The sequence below is a fragment of the Oncorhynchus masou genome, chromosome 24 (assembly GCF_036934945.1).
Source record: "Oncorhynchus masou masou isolate Uvic2021 chromosome 24, UVic_Omas_1.1, whole genome shotgun sequence".
Classification (NCBI taxonomy): Eukaryota; Metazoa; Chordata; class Actinopteri; order Salmoniformes; family Salmonidae; genus Oncorhynchus; species Oncorhynchus masou.
This window is the reverse complement of record NC_088235.1, coordinates 93,796,602-93,814,799: the sequence shown is the minus strand read 5'-3', so window position 1 is coordinate 93,814,799 and position 18,198 is coordinate 93,796,602. Positions and strand designations below refer to the sequence as shown.

Genomic DNA, 18,198 nt, shown 5'->3' with positions numbered 1-18,198 from the left:
TGTATGCAAGTAAGTTTACAGGTTTAATAGTATTCAACTCCCATCATTATTAGTACCCATAAATAGTCATTCATGTCACAGATCATCTTCTATCCCATGGTGTATGATCCCCAAATTCCTCGATGCTGCTGGCCTTATCAGCAGGTTAGCATTTTTCGTCATGGATCTTGTTCTGGAGGCAGCTCTGCAGTGGACACCAGCTGGCACAGTCATAAAATCAGATTTTAATCCTAACCTTAACTACACTCCTAACACTGACCTTAAATTAAGACCAAAAAGCTATTTTTCTTGTTTTCGTGAAATGTTTATATTATAGCCAATTTTAATTTTGCAGCTGGATTATCTAAGACAATCACTCAGACATGACTCATGACAAATGCCAACCTGTGTCTAATCACTAAGAGCCACCTACGATGTCACAAATATACAGACAACTCTGTATTGCACCTATCAATAATTGACTGTACACAAGCAACAGTGTCACATCCAACTGCCTTTTGATAAGTGCCACTCAGTCTAAAATAAGCACACCAAATCAGGTTAAAATTCTTTAGATCAGGACATTAGTCATGTTTCACCTTAGAGACCATTACTGAACCTCTTAGCTGGCGCAGTGAGTTTTGACCATGTGACGTTAGGTTGACACAATGACGCAGAATTCTGACGCAGAGTTGGCTAGTTGTAGTCCGCTATGTCCACAACACTGGCAGACTATAGCTAACTGCGTCAAACAGTCGTTTCCTCCTTTTACCTTCTGCAGATTGTGCCTTGCATAGGGCCATGACTTGCAGACAGCTAGACGCTGTCCTTCCCCTGTTTTTCACTGATAGCCATGTTGTGTGACCAAATTTGTATTTCATTTTCTAATACTCGTAACTTGGTTTTTGTATGCCTGATCTGTAGCCTACAGCATTAAAGTACACTAAAGTTCTGCCAATGAACATGCATTTATATATGATTTAAAGCGTGCTTATTGAGGAATTATGTTTTTCTGCAATAGATACGATTAGAACATTTATTTGTTTTCTTTTAGTTGGGTGCTGTAGATCCTGTTCTCAAGTTGCCAACCTGTAAGAAACCTGTAAGAAACTTGGGAGTCCTTTTCAAGCATGAAACCTCTTCAATCTTATGGCTCCATGTGTACTAATAATTAAGAAATGATGTGCCTGATGCTTTACTCATGCCTTTCTGGGTTTGAATTTACTGTACTTAGGCTGATGTTAACAACTTACCCTCTTCTATGTGTATCCTTTCTGTGTTTACAAGAACCTAAGCACTCCTTGCAGCAGAATCTGCTATTTGCAGGCCTGCCCAGTTCCACTGTAGGAGCATATAAAACAAGTTTTTGCAATCCACCCGAAAGAATAGAAGGAACACTTACTTCCTGAAACTTAGGCCACGTGCATGTGTCATGAATAGATAGTGTATGTTTGGAATACATACCAACTGAGCCTTAATCTGTTATTTTAAGGTGTTAAGTGCTCTGTCACTGACATCTCTGCACAGTTAGAGAATACATTGTAGTACTCTGTTGTCCTGATATGGGTGAGTCCATATATAGCTTAAGCACAAACTCATAGGGAGAAAGACATGCAATGATATGTTTTCTGATTCTCGTGGTGGTGTATTAGTATCCACCACGATAGTTCTTGCACAGTTTTGACTGGATGTTTAGTGGGGGGAAAAACTGCAAAACTATTAGCCCGTTGCTAAGAAACATATTCAGTTGTTTCTGGTCTGTTTGGACTAATGTGTTAGATGGATGTCTTATTATGCCTTCATGTTAGGAGTGTATGGAGTTATTTTGAGCTGTTTGGGTTGAGATGTGTTTGGAGAGAAATTGTCCTATATTAGGCCTGTGAAATATCAACACAAGCCATGGGTCCTAGTACTACAGGCCAGCTGTCAGAGAGGAGAGGTGTCTGGCTGTCTGTTCAGTGTCAGCTTTTACTATGAGCTCATGCACATCCTTACGAACAGCGCTCTGTCATGTCAGGAAAGTGACACAAAGTCTGCACATCCTCAGCGGTACGGAGATACAGTACCTTGCGTCAGTCATGATGTTCTCGTTTGCATGTGGACCACAGAACAATTCTTACTGGAACCTCCCTATCCCGCTGCGGGAACACACTGTTCCAATGGAAGCAGCATTACGCGTTCGGCAGACATTATTTTACTGGTAGAGTAGATGGATTTCATGCAGGAGTCGTGAGAAAGAGAATTGATCTGATGCAGGTATTTATGTCTTTGATGTTTGAGTTTGTTGAGTAAATATTAGGCCTGGAAGGGAGAAGACTGGGGAGACCTCATATGTAGTCTCTTTACACCAAAACATTCCATTCCTCAGCTGCCTCAAGGTAGGCCTACTGCTGGGAAGTTGTAAGGTATAACGTGCTTCTACACCTGCATTGCTTGCTGTTTGTGGTTTTAGGCTGGGTTTCTGTACAGCACTTTGATATATCAGCTGATGTAAGAAGGGCTATATAAATACATTTGATTTGTATAGTTTATCATGTCATGGACAGTCATTCGCTGTCATATTGAAATTATGGTTTGTTATTTCAGTTGGATCTGTGGTCTTTTTTTAACATGACTAACACTGTGTTAAAACCTTCAGGGCCCAGTAACTAGAAAATACATTGTTTCTGAATTCAACATGATTTTATTTGACATGTATGTATTTAACAAACGATAAATAAGGAAAAACAATAGTGTTGCAGTCCAGCTGCACCCACGATGAACTGAACTCATTGGAATGGTTAAAACCATTTCCGCTACAATGTTTAGTGCAAACACCTCTATGCAATGCAAAACATTCACCTCCATTCACCTCTCCAGCGAAACAGTTGCCAATGTAAACCTATATGACTGGTCCCAGAAAGTACTTGCGCACATCGTATACAATCAGTTGCAAATAGTTAGTAGCCAGTTATTTACCGGTACTGGTGTTTGGTGAAACTGACTAAAGTGCATTCAAACACAACTGGATAAGCAATTCCATTTTGAGCCAACAACAAAACAACTTTACATCTGATCTGCATAATCATGTGCACAAAGGTCCTGGTGTTGTTTTGGCTGACTCTGCAAAACCAAGGATGCACAGTTGAATGAACATTTTTCAAGTGTAAAGGCTAAGCCATTTACAGCTAGTTATTCGCTGTACTTCCTACACTATAGTACTGTTTATAAATAGTGCGCTACAGCATTGCCAATGGCCACATGGCTCAAATGTAAAATGGTTTTACATTCCATGTAACTTCATGTAATCCTTGACTACATAGTCAATCCTTGCGAGTAGTAATCTTAAAACCTGAGATATTTCCCCTCTCCCCTGGCGACGGCACACAGTTCCTTGTACAGCTCAGAGTGGATGAAGCGAGGGTACGAGTTGTTCTCCATCAGGTTAAACACCTTCTTCTGGGCCGACAGGAAACACGTCAGGCTGGGCAGACGCAGGCTCTGGGTGATAGCATCCTTCGTCTGGTAGTCCAGGTTGATCTGCAGCCAAACATAGAGACAAGAACCACAGTAAGTCTTTGTACAATCAGAATGATCACATAATGGCATTAGATAAATGTGATTTGGGGAAAAAAAAATAACAGTAGTGAAAGGTAATCTCACCTCTTTAGGAGCATCACACTGGATGAACTCTTCATAGATGGTTCTGGCCCTCGACGACAGTTTCCCTAGAGACGTCATGGTCCTGAACTCCTCACATGCCGTCCAGAACTCTATGTTCTCATCACAGAACTCTGACTTCAGGAATATCTGAAACGCTGCCTTTCCATCTGCAGGACAGAAGGAGGAAGGAATGAGGGAGAGAGAACAGAACAAAGCAAGCAGTGGAAGAAGCATTCAAGACTCAAGGGGTGGCACTTACATTTGTGACTCAGGAGTTTGTCAAGTGACTGTGCCCATTGGTTGACATCCTCCACTGTTGGCCTGAGGAAGAAGAGAACAGTCATATTAGAGCAACATGTACAAGAAGTATACTGTAGTAGTAGTAGTAAATACTCCTTATAGTGATACATATTAAATTGGATCATAATCAGAATATAGAGCCTTATCATAGTCCTTACTTTACTTCCATAATAGTACATCATTCAAATCCCTGAGCCTCACCTGTAAGATCTTCCTGCCATGCATTTTGAAGAAGAAAAAGAAGAGGTGATCTTCAAAAGATAGCGTATCCTTGTCCTCCAGTTTCTTTTCCTGAATAATTCAATAATTTCTGTTAGGATAATGTGACTGCTATCATTGCTGAACAATGTCATAACAACCAGCATTAATAATACAAACATGAATCATTAAATAACTTACTTGATTCCTTTTGTATCAGTAGAGAAATCCGATACCTTCATACAGTCTGTACACGCCATGTCCCTTTCTGATACAACACACTCTCTCATGATTCTGTGGGGAAACACTGAATATAGTCCTGACTATAGCAAGCAAGTTAATCTACCTCCCTCTAGAGCAGTCAGAGCACTTTATAGTTTCTCTCTGATATCGTCATGCTAGAAAGGTGGGCCTAGACTAGAGTAACAGTTCTGTAACCTGATTGGCCCACTCTATGTAAACAGTTGACTAGGCCATCCGCTGATGGTAAGAGCCTGAGGGAGAAAAAGGCAGTGCTAGGGAATGTGATTGGCTGTTTAGTGTAAATGTTTACACTACTGAGAGTGCTTGTGCTTCCATTTTTAACTCAGGGTGAGACGGTGAGCCAATGACGTAGAGGCACACCAAGGCCCTCCAAAACCATATTAAAGTTTAGAGGACTGACGAGGATAGGATTGGTCAGAGGGTGAGTTTGAAACCTTGTTTTGTCAACATGAACATTTTTTTATAATGGGGCCTTGATGCCTTTTCTGAGTTGGGGTCTAAAAGGATAAAAGTTACAGCAACATCAAAGGAAATTACTGTAATACAGTTCATACAATTAAAAACGTATTTCGCTCCTAAGTGCAAGTCTCAAATCTCCCCAACCCCCACCCAATAGCAGTTATGAAGTTATGAAGACAAACTTATATTTGATTAACTAAACCAATCAGATCTAATCAAGCAGTAGGAGATGTCGTAACAAAATAATGCATGTAGAGTATGATAATGTGGAGGACTGAACATGATGCAATATCCGCTTCACAACACAAAGTATAGGCCCTGATACTGATTGGAATGCTGTAGCCCATCAAACACGTTTTCTTACATTCCTGTTTCTTGGTTGTACAAAATAGCAACATGGGAAGAAGGGGTTGGAAATAAATTGCTTGATATTTTACTGCACTGTTGAGGGAGCTAGAAAGTAAGCATTTCGCTGCTCATTTTATACCTGATGTAGACCATGTACGTGACGAATACGATTTGATTCTCCAAGTTTTTCCCCCATTTTTTTCCAGTTAGAAACGAGCTAACCTGCAATTAACTTAGTAACTGCCTTCATTAGATTGATATGAAAGAGGAGGGACATTACCGGATGTAAAAATGTGCCAGGTAATGCAGTTAACCACTATCTGGAATAATTAGGAGGGTCACTGGTCAGATTTTGAGGTTAACCACTTTGTTTTCTGTACAGATGACCTAAACCCTTTCACCTCTAAACTATTTTACCTCTGCTCTCCCCCTCTCCTCTTTCTCCCTCTCTCCCTACTTATCTCTTCTTACCCCCTTTCTCTCTTTCTCGCACTTTCTCTCTCTCTCTCTCTCTCTCTCTCTCACGCACACACGCACACACACACACACACACACACACACACACACACACACACACACACACACACACACACACACACACACACACACACACACACACACACACACACACACACACACACACACACACACACACACACACACACACACACACACACTATATCTTCCTGAATAGATGGTTGTATTCGTCCAACTGACTCAGAGTGATAAGTGAGTTATCAGCATAGTGCTCCAACCTGAATGACTGGTTCTTGCCCCACCAGCATGGTAATTTAATAGCGCACACATCACCTGGCTTCGCACTAGCTTTGCATCTTTCCACATTTTTATTTATTTTACTATGTTAATATGTATTTAAAGCTGTCAGAAGATGTCTGGGTTCATGCAAATGCATGGTGGATGTGATTTGAATATGTTTGTCCTTACCCAGAAAATACAGCATACTGCAGGTGGAGTACTGTATGTCACTGTGGCACCACCACAAAAACTAATGGAGAATCTGTGAATTTGCATAAATACGGGAACAATGTTTTAAATGTTCCGTAAACACAAAGTGGTATATTTTACTTCAGTGTCATTTAATTACTGCTCAACGTCATAGTCAGTCGGTGGTATTACAAGTAGGCAGAATTCCTCAAAAGAGAATACAAGTGTTTGGATCTTGCCATGGGATTGATACCAGAGGGCTAGTGATTGAAATCAGATTGCCCATTAACAGTGCATTCGGAAAGTATTCAGACCACCTGATTTTTTCCACATTTTGTCATGTTACAGCCATATTCTATAATGTATATAAAAAAATAATCATCAATCTACACAATACCCCATAATGACAAAACTGATTTTTTGATTTTTTTTAGCAAATTTATTTTAAAAAAATAAACAGAAATGCCATATTTACATAAGTATTCAGACACTTTGCTGTGAGACCCGAAATTGAGCTCAAGTGCATCCTGTTTCCATTGATCATCCTTGAGATGCTTCTACAATTTGATTGGATTCCAGCTGGGTAAATTCAATTGATTGGACATGATTTGGAAAGGCACACACCTATCTATATAAGGTCCCACAGTTGACAATACATGACAGAGCAAAAACCAAAACATGAGGTCGAAGGATTGTCCGTAGAGCTCAGAGACAGGATTGTGTTGAGGCACAGATCTGGGGAAGGGTACCAAAACATTTCTGCAGCCTTGAAGGTCCCCAAGAACACAGTGGTCTCCATCATTCTTAAATGAAAGAAGTTAGGAACCGCCAAGACGCTTTCAAGAGCTGGCAGCCCAGCCAAACTGAGCAATCGGGGGAGAGGGAGGGAGGTCAGGGAGGTGACCAAGAACCCGATGGTCACTCTGACAGAGCTCCAGAGTTCCTCTGTGGAGATGGGAGAACCTTCCAGGACAACCATCTCTGCAGCACTCCATGGTAGAGTGGAGAGACAGAAGAGAGATGGTAGAGTGGCCAGACAGAAGCCACTCCTCAGTAAAAGGCACATGACAGCCCACTTAGAGTTTGCCAAAAGGCATCTAAAGGAATATCAGACCATGAGAAACAAATTTCTCTGGTCTAATGAAACCAAGATTGATCTCTTTGGCCTGAATGCCAAGCGTCGAGTTTGGAGAAAACCTGGCATCAACCCTACGGTGAAGCATGGTTGTGGCAGCATCATGCTGTGGGGAAGTCTTTCAGTGGCAGGGACTGGGAGACTAGTCAGGTAAAGATGGAGCAAAGCAAAGCACAGAGAGGTCCTTGATGGAGCAAAGCACAGAGAGGTCCTTGATGAAAACCTGCTCCAGAGTGCTCACAACCTCAGACTGGGGCGAAGATTCACCTTCCAACAGGACAACGACCCTAAGCACACAGACAAGACAATGCAGGAGTGGCTTCAGGACAAGTCTCTGAATGTCATTGAGTGGCCGAGACAGACCCCGGACTTGAACCCGATCGAACATCTCTGGAGAGACCTGAAAATAGCTTTGCAGCGACGCCTCCCATCCAACCTGACAGAGCTTGAGAGGATCTGATTTATACATTTGCTCAAATGTATTGTGTGTAGATTGATGAGGGGAAAACACAATTTAATCAATTTTAGAATAAGGCTGCAATGTCTTTTTTTTTTAAAGGTCAAGGGGTCTGAATACTTTCCGAATGCACTGTAGTTCTCTAGGATGTGGTCTTGTGGGAGCCACGGCGGAGACACTGTGTTGCTGTTGAGGGATTTAAAGTGGGGAGGAAAGGGAACTGCTCTTAAGGCATGATAAAAGCTTGTTAAGTTTGATCCGTAATTTGAGAGTGGCCATCGACGACAGCCACACATGCTGGCAATCACACTGTTAGGAGGAAATCATAAAATACAAAAGTGTCCTCTGCAGGATAGAAAGGGCATGGGAAGAAATTACACAACCACATGACAGAATATATACAGTTGAAGTCAGAAGTTTACATACATTAAGTTGACTGTGCCTTTAAACAGCTTGGAAAATTCCAGAAAATTATGGCATGGCTTTAGAAGCTTCTGACATAATTTGAGTCAATTGGGGGTGTACCTGTGGATGTATTTCAAGGCCTACCTTCAAACTCAGTGCCTCTTTGTTTGATATCCTGGGAAAATCAAAAGAAATCAGCCAAGACCTCAGAAAAAAATGGTAGACTTCCACAAGTCTGGTACATCCTTGGGAGCAATTTCCAAACGCCTGAAGGTACCACGTTCATCTGTACAAACAATAGTATGCAAGTATAAACACCATGGGACCACATAGCCGTCATACCACTCAGGAAGGAGATGCGTTTTGTCTCCTAGAGATGAACATACTTTGGTGCGAAAAGTGCAAATCAATCCCAGAACAACAGCAAAGGACCTTGTGAAGATGCTGGAGGAAACAGGTACACAAGTATCTATATTCACAGTAAAAAAAGTCCTATATTCACAATACCTGAAAGGCTGATCAGCAACGAAGAAGCCACTGCTCCAAAACTGCCATAAAAAAGCCAAACTTCCGTTTGCAACTGCACATGGGGACAAAGATAATGTGTAATTCTTGTAGAAATGTCCTCTGGTCTGATGAAACAAAAATAGAACTGTTTGGCCATAATGACCATCATTATGTTTGGAGGAAAAAGGGGAGGCTTGCAAGCCAAAGAACACCATCCCAAACATGAAGCACGGGGGTGGCAGCATCATGTTGTGTGGGTGCTTTGCTGCAGGAGGGACTGGTGCACTTCACATAATAGATGGCATCATGAGGATGGAAAATTATGTGGACATATTGAAGCAACATCTCAAGACATCAGTCAGGAAGTTAAAGCTTGGTCGCAATTGGGTCTTCCAAATGGTCAATGACCCCAAGCATACTTCCAAAGTTGTGGCAAAATGGCTTAAGGACAGCAAAGTCAAGATATTGGAGTAGCCATCACAAAGCCCTGACCTCAATCCTATGGGACATTTGTGGGCAGAACTGAAAAAGCATGTGCGAGCAAGGAGACCTACAAACCTGACTCAGTTCCACCAGCTCTGTCAGGAGTAATGGTCCAAAATTCACCCAACTTATTGTGGGAAGCTTGTGGAAGGCTACCAGAAACATTTGACCCAAGTTAAACAATTTAAAGGCAATGCTACCAAATACTAATTGAGTGTATGTAAACTTCTGACCCATTGGGAATGTGATGAAATAAATAAAAGCTGAAATCAGTTATTCTCTCTACTATTATTTCGACATTTCACATTCTTAAAATAAAGTGGTGATCCTAACTGACCTAAGACATGGAATTTCTACTCTGATTAAATGTCAGGAATTGTGAAAAACTGAGTTTAAATGTCTTTGGCTAAGGTGTATGTCAACTTCTGACTTTAACTGTAGTTATATAGATAGGCCTAGACCATCCTGCTGCACAGAATTTAAACCACAACCATCTCATCCAGCAGTGTGGTGTGTGGGTTGGGGTTAGGGTTAGGGTTCAAGTTGGGGTTGATGTTGATGTTAGGTTAGGGTTAAGGGCAGTTAACCACATGATATCCGGACATGTGTTCATCATAGTACCTGGAAAGGGAGAGTGCCTGACTCACAATCACAACCTCTAAAATCAATAACTGTGTCATTTTATCTATATTTACCTTTTTTAATGCTGAAAAAAATCAACACCTGCAATGTGTTGCAGATTTGCCTTTATTCAATATTGATTCTGTGTTGGTAACATGGTAGCCTAATCCTATGTAAATAATATTCTGCCCAGCCAGCCCATGCATACTGTACTCACCCAATCAGATGAAAAGTTAAGTCACTTCTCAGACAATAGCCACATTAAGAAAGTACATTCTTGTTGATATACTTGGTGAGGGATCTTTGTTTTCCTTGGAATAACTCTCACATGTACACAATCCGTCCTCATACTGTATGAGTCACGTATTCAGCTATCATAGCATCCATTCATCCATCCATCTTTGACAAGCTTTGAGCAGAGGCCATGCATGTGGTTGCAGCAAGCAACAAAATAGGACTTAGTATTGACACTTTGCTATTTTTGTTCTAGATCATTATTAGCACAGTACATCTGCGTCTCTGTGTGTCAAATCAAACCAAAGTGTATTTGTCACGTGCACCGAATACAACACCTTACAGTGAAATGCTGACTTACAGGCTCTAACCAATGGTGAGGGGAAAAAAAGGTATGTGTGTGTGTGTGTGTGTGTGTGTCATGATTCCCATTATGAATTGGCACTAGCAGGTAAATCACCAAAGGTATTGAGGACCACAACACAGAGAGGGAACTGGTCTGGTGTGTTTATTGTGATTTACCAAGACAGTAATGCTTCCAAAAAGCCTTATGTAGCACTGTTTCCCACCAGTATATTGTGTCTCCAACCACGATTTCTAAGCATAGTCAGGAAGCACTATTAGTGCTATTTTGTTTCTGAGGCCAAATAAAATCAAATGTGCTTCAAATGTATTAATTTGGTTGAAGGTATTTGGAGCAACTATGTATAACTTGGCATACATTACAGTGGTGTACAATGGTCACATAAAACACTACACTTTTCTAGCCATGCTAAATAACATGCTAGGCCTACTGCCATTGCCATGATGAAACACCTTTACATGCAGTATCATGTTGTCATAGTTATTAACAGAAGGATCACAGTCTCTTATCAGATATCCATTTACTGTAAAAACACATTACTTCTCATAATCACCATGGTCTTGTGATGAGAAACTGAAACTCAGCAGCTCTTCCTGTTTCTGTTGTTCATGATGCAGAAAAAACACTTTTGAAACAAGACAATATCTATTTCAGACAAAAACAAAAGCATGTAGAATAGAATATACAAATTAAGCATAAGTATAACACAGGAAGGCACAATTTATAATACAATATTTACACATGTATCAGGTAACGGGGGATATGGGGGCAAGTTTTTAAATTGTGCATCATTAGTCATAGTAAATAAGAGTCTGGTAGCAGCAGATGTATGTGCAGCATGACAGTGTATAGACTCACAGGCCAGTTTATGAGATACACCACCCCATTCACGAAAATTAATCGTTTCTACAGAGTGTGAGTCACGTGGCTTGCTATAAAAAGTAGGTAGACAGGCATCGAGGCATTCAGTTACTCTTTGATTTGACGTTAGAATGTGACTGACCTAAGTGACTTTGAGTGTGGTATGATTGTCAGTGCCAGGTGTGTTGGATCCAGTATCTCAGAAATGGCTGCCCTCTTGGGCTTTTCACGCATGACAGTGTCTAGGGTTTACCGAGAATGGTGCGACAATCAAAAAACATGCAGTCAGTGGCATTCCTGTGAGCGACAACAGCTCGTTGATGAGAGAGGTCAAAGGAGAATGGCAAGAATCATGTATTCTGAAAGGCGGGCCACAAAAAGACAAATATTGGCACAGTACAACAGTGGTGTGCAGAACAGCATCTTGGAATGCGCAACTCGTCGATCCGTGTAACGGATGGGCTATTGCCGCAGACGACTACACCGGGTTCCACTCGGGATGAGATGGAACGGACTGTTCACAGCATGAATGTACCGTTGTCCAATCTGCAGAAATTGCGTGATGCCATCGCGTCAGCATGGACCAACATTCTTGTCGAACATTTTCCCGACAACTTGTGGAATGCCCCGAACAATTCAGGCTGTTCTGGAGGCAAAGGGGGGTCCAACCCGGTACTAGATGGGTGTACCTAATAAACTGCAAAATTTTATTTTTGCACATTGAGATGATTTCACGTGCATTGGAGACCATCAAGTGTGCTCAAACTCATGATTTACTATATGGTAATAGCCCTCTCACTACTTTCTGGGAAGGTGGTGTGTCAAGGGATAAGATTTAACATTAGCATGTGACATTGATTTGGCTGTACTATTGCCACACATTTATAAATGTATACCACGCTTCATGGAATCGTGATATTATACTTATGTTTTGCTGGTAAAACATTGTTGTGATAAATCATGGACTGTCTGAGACATTTACTATGTAATGAGCTGTAAAGATTAAAGCAATCACTATGTGTAATGTTGGTTTTTAATTTAGTTGTTGAGAGTGAACCAGAAGAGATTTTTGCTAATTAGTGATTGAAAACAAGTACCTTGTCTGCAAATAATTTAATGTCATCCTACATAATCATAACTTTTTTTAACAAGCATTGCAAAAGTTAGCATCCAAACAGTGACTGTGTGTTATAAATAGTACAACATGCAAATCTGAATGAATAAACATTCTAGCTCAGAAAGCAATCAGAAACATTCTGTATCAAATAAGTAGTAGTTAAGTTTAATATACAAAGTTGGACATAGACTATTCTTCTCTCTACAATTGCACAACTTAACCTATACTTCTCAATAGGTCATTCTTAAAAGATAGACAGTGAAAGAAGTCTTTAACTGCCTTACAAGTGTAAATATCAAAATGCCTTTCACAAAACTTGATTGATTTTAGAGACTAAACATTCATAGTGTAAAGGAGAGTATATTCTGTTTGGCCGGTATCCGCTGAATACATGCTCTTTCCTTCATTACATTCCTCCTGACCACATAGGTTAGTACTGCTAGTGAAAGTCCACCCTGCATCTCATGTCTTATCACAGTATCATAGGCTTCCTGTTACACGCACACAGACACACAGACACACACACACACACACACGCGCACACGGACACACTCTTCTCTGTCTTTATCAAGACAGGAAGCACCTCCGGTTGAGTGGGGACTGCATGGTTCTCTGACGTTGTGTTTCAGTTCAATCGTCATTCACTATGTGATTCATTCACTGTCAAAGACGATCTGATCACTTATGATACGACACGTCACTCCCAGAGTCACTGATAGGACAGTAGTATTCAGGTCAAACACGCATCACCGTAGAGTTCCCCATATCCTCTCTGCTTTTCCTTCTGTCTTTGCTTCTTTATTGTTCTCTTGGCTAATCCTGCTTGCAGAGTGTTTCAGGGTGTGGTCCTGCATTGTGGGAACCATGTTTTGTAGGGCATAGCCTGCCAGTCTCTCTGTGCTTGGTCAGCCTTCCATCCTGTAGAAGCCCAAACATTCCAGTTACTGTTTTCATGTTCTCCTGTCATCTTCTCCTCTCCTATCATCCCTTGACGGCGTCAGCGGCGAGGGACTCCAGGAGGGATCTGTAAATGTCTGAGCGCAGGAAGCGAGGGTACGAATCTCTCTCCATCAGCCCATAGACAATCTTCTGGGCATCGTCGAAGCATTGGAGGTTAGGAGTCTTCACAGCACTCTTGATCTGCTCCCTTGTGTAGTAGTCAATGTTAATCTGGAACAAGATTAATTTAGATTTACAAAGTACAGAAGCATTTCATATAGCATGTCTGGAGACATTTGAGGGTGGTTTAATAACTGGATGGTGTTGATGAAATAGATTGAAACATCAATGAGGTTACAGAGGGTTATTTGAATCTCTAACATGTAGCCATGTACTGTAATACATAACAGTCTTACCTCTTTAGGAGCCTCAGCCTTTATGAACTGCTCATAGATTTTCTTTGCCTTCGATGACATTCTGAACGATGACTTGATTTTCTTATACTCCTCACACGTCAGCCAGAACTCAATGTTCTCATCGCTGAATTCAGACTTCAGAAAGGTTCTGAAGGTGGCCAGTCCATCTGTGGGGAAGAATAAAAACAAACCAAGGCATGAAACACTGATACAGCCCCAAGCCTGTACACATGGAGTTTTTGTTCCACATTTTTAGATTTTTTAAAATCTGATTTAGCTACTTATCTCTAACTATTTTGATCGTCTCATGAAGTAGAACTTACATTTAGACTCAAGGAGTCTCTCCAGTGACTGAGACCATTGTTGGGTATCTTCTAAACTTAGCCTGCTGGGAAGAAAATGTGTGTTTGATGACTCAACTAGAGTCAAATCTGGGTAAAAATAATCTGGTATTTGACGTGAGGACAAAATGGCACATAGAATCAACATAATTAAGAAATTATTATAGCCACACAGTTATCAAGTTCTTTCACGTATCAAACACTTGGGCCTTTGTGTGTGTGTGTGTGCCTGCATGCGTGCGTGCATGCATGCGTGCGTGCGTGTGTGCGTGCGTACGTACGTGTGTACGCGTGTGCATGCTTGTGTGTGCTTGTGTGTGCCTGTGCTGTGCCAAAGTTAACATAAGTTTGAAGTTTCATTTGAATCCGCACACACTACCATAGATGGACGCTAGAACACACATGGCATTTGAACAATAAAATACATGCAAAATTATAACAATTAGCATCAATGTAATGACAGTGTAAGGAAGAGTAAGAATCCTTACCTCTCAGATGTGGAGTGTGAGAACATGCATTGCAGTCGGCAAATAAAGTTCTTTCCCCTTTGGAGAGAAAAAGAGAAATGTCATGATCGTCTCATAAAACAAGACTTATTCCATTGCTGTATAAGGACATCTCAGTATGTAGTATCTAGGTGGGAGGTATTTACAGGTTTAGTATAACATATGCAGTGTTTACATACAATATGTGGCCTATAGTATGTAGTATTAAGCTAATACGTATGTAAAAGCATTTTAAAATAAACTATACAAAGTATTTTGTATTTAGAAAGTATATTACACATCCATAGTATTACTAGACTACATTGAATATAAAGCTTATTACTTATACAAAAGCTCTACAATACATTTTCCAAATTCCCCAGCTGTTGACTGCATAAAAAACTCACAGGTTCTTGTTCCTCCCCCTGTCGTCCTGCTCCATATTGAAGTGCTGTGTTTGTGTCAGTGTCTCTGTGATGATTAGGCTGGGCATGTTTTAACTCCACACTCTCTGTCTCTTGGTGCTGCTCATGCTGCGATGGATCACTCTCTGTATGGAGGGGTCTCCCCCCACTTCAGGCCTTATATGCAGGGCGCACCGTTGCTTAGGGGCTGGATGGTGAAACACTGAAACATCAGACCCAGCCCAGCAAACCGTAGCGAGAGAGGAAGTCTCCACGCTCTCTTTCTCTCTTCCTGTGACATGCGCTCTCTCTTTTTGCGACACACTCTCTCTCCCCCTCTCTCTGTGACATGCTCTCTCTCTCCCTCTGTTTTTAGGGAGGGTCTAATGTCCCCTTGTTAAAAGCATGCTCTGTATGTCCACAGTCTTTTTTATCTTCCCTGCTCAGATGCAAATGACAGATACAGTGAGAGGGATAGGCAAATCATGACCTTCACTTACTGCGTTTTGGTACCCTGTTGAAACATCATTGGGATGTTTAAGTTATATCCAAAAGCATCATATGTACCACACATTGTGTTTCCTTCTCTGTAGGTTGATGGTTTACAGGTAAAAACCCTGTGAATGGATTATCAAAGGCAAACTTGCTCTATTGACAGCAGTTTTTGGTCTGATCAATATAGAGCGATTACAGTAGGCAACATCAGATTTTTTCACTCCCTTCTAACTAGCCTTTGCATACAGTAGCCAAAGTCATATAAACCTCACTTGCCAAATGATCTTTACCAGTAGGCAGCCATGTCCAATGGCCTGTCTGTCATTCTGCACAGTAACTGACTTGGCCCACCTCAACTTGCCCAAAGATGGCCACAAGCAGTCAAGCACAACCAAAGGACATCAAAACATGTCCAATTATATTTAATGTGCCTTGTGCCCCCTCGTCCACACCACCACAACTACCTTTATATAATACAGTAAAGCTCAACTGACCAGAGGTTTTAAATGAACACACTGCAATCGCCTGTGTGATTAACACCATACAAACAGTATCCATTCTAGAAGTTCCTGATTGATGGTATTGAGTAACCCAGACAGTGTCTGAAATGCACTGCACGTTACCCACTTCCCTTCGGCTGTTATGACAACCACTAGGGACTGAGCAAAACCGTGTCAGACTGTGTGTGATGGACAAGGTGGAGCGATGTCGCCTACGTGCTGTGGTGATATAGGAGAGGTGAGCTCTTGGTCATCTAGCAAGAACATCGCCTTACACCAGCTGCCCTCAGCCCCTCCAACAAAAACAAAAAGAATGTTTGTAAATATAATATATTATACCATGCTGTAGGCTTACTGAGCAAATGAATAGTAAGATAAGGCACTATTGTCTGGTCTTCCCTCTATCCAATAGAATAACAACTCTCACATAATACAATCCCATTGAAGTCTGCTTTTATTCATAACCTTGTATGTGTAATAAAATGTAGTTTATCTCAGAATCGTCATGCAATGCTCAATTGAAGATCCTGCTGAGCTAGCCTCCAGGCATTTGTGTCTTTCAGCGGTTTGGACATCTAGATGGAGCGAAGAAGTGTGCATAGTTGCTAAAAGTCGCCATAGAAAAAAACAGTTGTTCCTTGGTGATGAGATTTCGTCCCTAACAAGGGGACAAATTCAGGGTGATTTGCCACGCATCACGGCATATGACTGAATCCACTGGTGGGTGTCCTGAGTCAAACTCACAGTTATTGTTAGAGCCATCCAGGTGGCCTTTTTAAGACACAACTTTGAGGAATAGAGCCATCTACAGAGAGGGGTCAATAGTGACAGGGGTCATTTTTTTCCAACTTCATGACACTGTTAATGGGCTAGATCTGGCTAATTAGCTGAGACAGTTGACATGTGAGCACAACAGCCTTACAGGTAGCAGGCTGTGGAAAATGTTTTTTGTGTGAGTCTCCCTGCCCACCGACCACAGACAATTACTCAGTGTCATAGGACAAGTCAATGATAACCTTCCTGACAACGCTTACATCCTGATTTATGGAGGTCTAATGTACATTGAAACATCCATGCTATATTAGTATTAACAGAGTTAAACAAATAACAGTTACTCATATTTCCTATTGTTGACAGATACATTTATTTATCTGTTATTTTACCAGGTCAGTTAACTGAGAACACATTCTCATTTGAATCAATGACCTGGGGAATAGTTACAGGGGAGAGGAGGGGGATGAATGAGACAATTATAAACTGGGGATTATTAGGTGACCATGATGGTTTGAGGGCCAGATTGGGAATTTACCCAGTACACTACCCCTACTCTTACAATAAGTGGGATCATTAATGACCTCAAAGATTCAGGACACCTGTTTAACGTCCCGTCTGAAAGACAGCACCCTACACAGGGCAGTGTCCCCAATCACTGCCCTGGGGTATTGGGATATTTTTTTTAGACCAGAGGATAGAGTGCCTCCTACTGGCCCTCCAACACCACTTCCAGCAGCATCTGGTCTTCCATCCAGGAACTGACCAGGGCCAACCCTGCTTAGCTTCAGAAGCAAGGCAGCAGTGGTATGCAGGGTGGTATGCTGCTGGCATACATACATATAATGTCCAATTAGTATGGAATGAAGAGACAGATTTGTTCATTTCCACAACAAAGGACACTTTAATAGAAGTGCAGACTTATGTTCTGCATTTTTGCAACCGTATGCAAGTTATTTCTGTAACCATTCATAACTTAAGTCCTTCCATTTAGACATTCTGTACCGTCGTTCCAATCTATATAAATTCCCTAGAATTTGACTTTTGGTGCAAACGCCCCTTTTGACTCGTCAGTCAGTCTACAGCAGGGGTGTCATACTCTTTCCAAGGAGGGCCTAGTGTATGCAGGTTTTTAGTTTTTCCTTTCAATTAAGACCTAGGCAACCAGGTGAGGGGAGTCTTTAATAATTAGTGACCCTTATTCATCGATCAAGTACAAGGGAGGAGCGAAAAACAGGCATTTCTTCAGCCCTCCGTGGAATGAGTTTGACACATGTGGTCTAGAGGTTTGAATGAATGTACTGTTTAGTACTCTGAATCGTTGTCACCACTCATCACCACACACCACTCATCACCACACACCACACACCACTCATCACCACACACCACTCATCACCACACACCACTCACCAATCATCACCACACACCACTCATCACCACACACCACTCATCTCCAATCCTTCTCCATACTTTATATTAATTGAATCTTCATCCACAACTCATAAGTAATTTCCTGTGGTCATTCTCC

At 41.4% G+C, this 18,198-nt stretch overlaps 2 protein-coding genes across 3 annotated transcripts; both read right to left on the bottom strand.

Annotated features, from left to right (window-relative positions):
* Nucleotides 1–2,639: 2,639 nt before the first annotated feature.
* On the bottom strand, nucleotides 2,640–4,460 carry LOC135513049 (regulator of G-protein signaling 2-like). Its single transcript, XM_064935703.1, has 5 exons — nucleotides 4,321–4,460; nucleotides 4,123–4,212; nucleotides 3,881–3,942; nucleotides 3,622–3,788; nucleotides 2,640–3,498 (listed from the first exon to the last, which is right to left on the bottom strand). The coding sequence occupies exons 1-5, from the start codon at nucleotides 4,407–4,409 to the stop codon at nucleotides 3,304–3,306; spliced, it is 603 nt and encodes a 200-aa protein (XP_064791775.1). The 5' UTR covers nucleotides 4,410–4,460; the 3' UTR covers nucleotides 2,640–3,303.
* Nucleotides 4,461–12,300: 7,840 nt separating this feature from the next.
* Nucleotides 12,301–15,158, bottom strand: LOC135513046 (regulator of G-protein signaling 21-like). Of its 2 annotated transcripts, none has more exons than XM_064935700.1 (5): nucleotides 14,908–15,158; nucleotides 14,504–14,560; nucleotides 13,998–14,059; nucleotides 13,675–13,841; nucleotides 12,301–13,489 (listed from the first exon to the last, which is right to left on the bottom strand). In XM_064935700.1, the coding sequence occupies exons 1-5, from the start codon at nucleotides 14,991–14,993 to the stop codon at nucleotides 13,301–13,303; spliced, it is 561 nt and encodes a 186-aa protein (XP_064791772.1). In that variant the 5' UTR covers nucleotides 14,994–15,158; the 3' UTR covers nucleotides 12,301–13,300. The 2 variants fall into 2 exon arrangements, with proteins under 2 accessions (XP_064791772.1, XP_064791771.1); XM_064935699.1 differs by having other exon boundaries at nucleotides 13,998–14,062; nucleotides 14,908–15,153.
* Nucleotides 15,159–18,198: the final 3,040 nt, after the last annotated feature.

Excerpts from the sequence above, each read along its gene's own strand:
- LOC135513049 (XM_064935703.1), bottom strand. The coding sequence starts at position 4,409 with ATGAGAGAGTGTGTTGTATCAGAAAGGGACATGGCGTGTACAGACTGT. Across the intron at positions 3,943-4,122 it reads ATGGCAGGAAGATCTTACAG|GCCAACAGTGGAGGATGTCA; the intron begins GTGAGGCTCAGG and ends CTTCTTCCTCAG. Across the intron at positions 3,789-3,880 it reads CAAACTCCTGAGTCACAAAT|ATGGAAAGGCAGCGTTTCAG; the intron begins GTAAGTGCCACC and ends TCTGTCCTGCAG.
- LOC135513046 (XM_064935699.1), bottom strand. The coding sequence starts at position 14,993 with ATGCCCAGCCTAATCATCACAGAGACACTGACACAAACACAGCACTTC. Across the intron at positions 14,063-14,503 it reads TCACACTCCACATCTGAGAG|CAGGCTAAGTTTAGAAGATA; the intron begins GTAAGGATTCTT and ends TTTTCTTCCCAG. Across the intron at positions 13,490-13,674 it reads AGGCTGAGGCTCCTAAAGAG|ATTAACATTGACTACTACAC; the intron begins GTAAGACTGTTA and ends ATCTTGTTCCAG.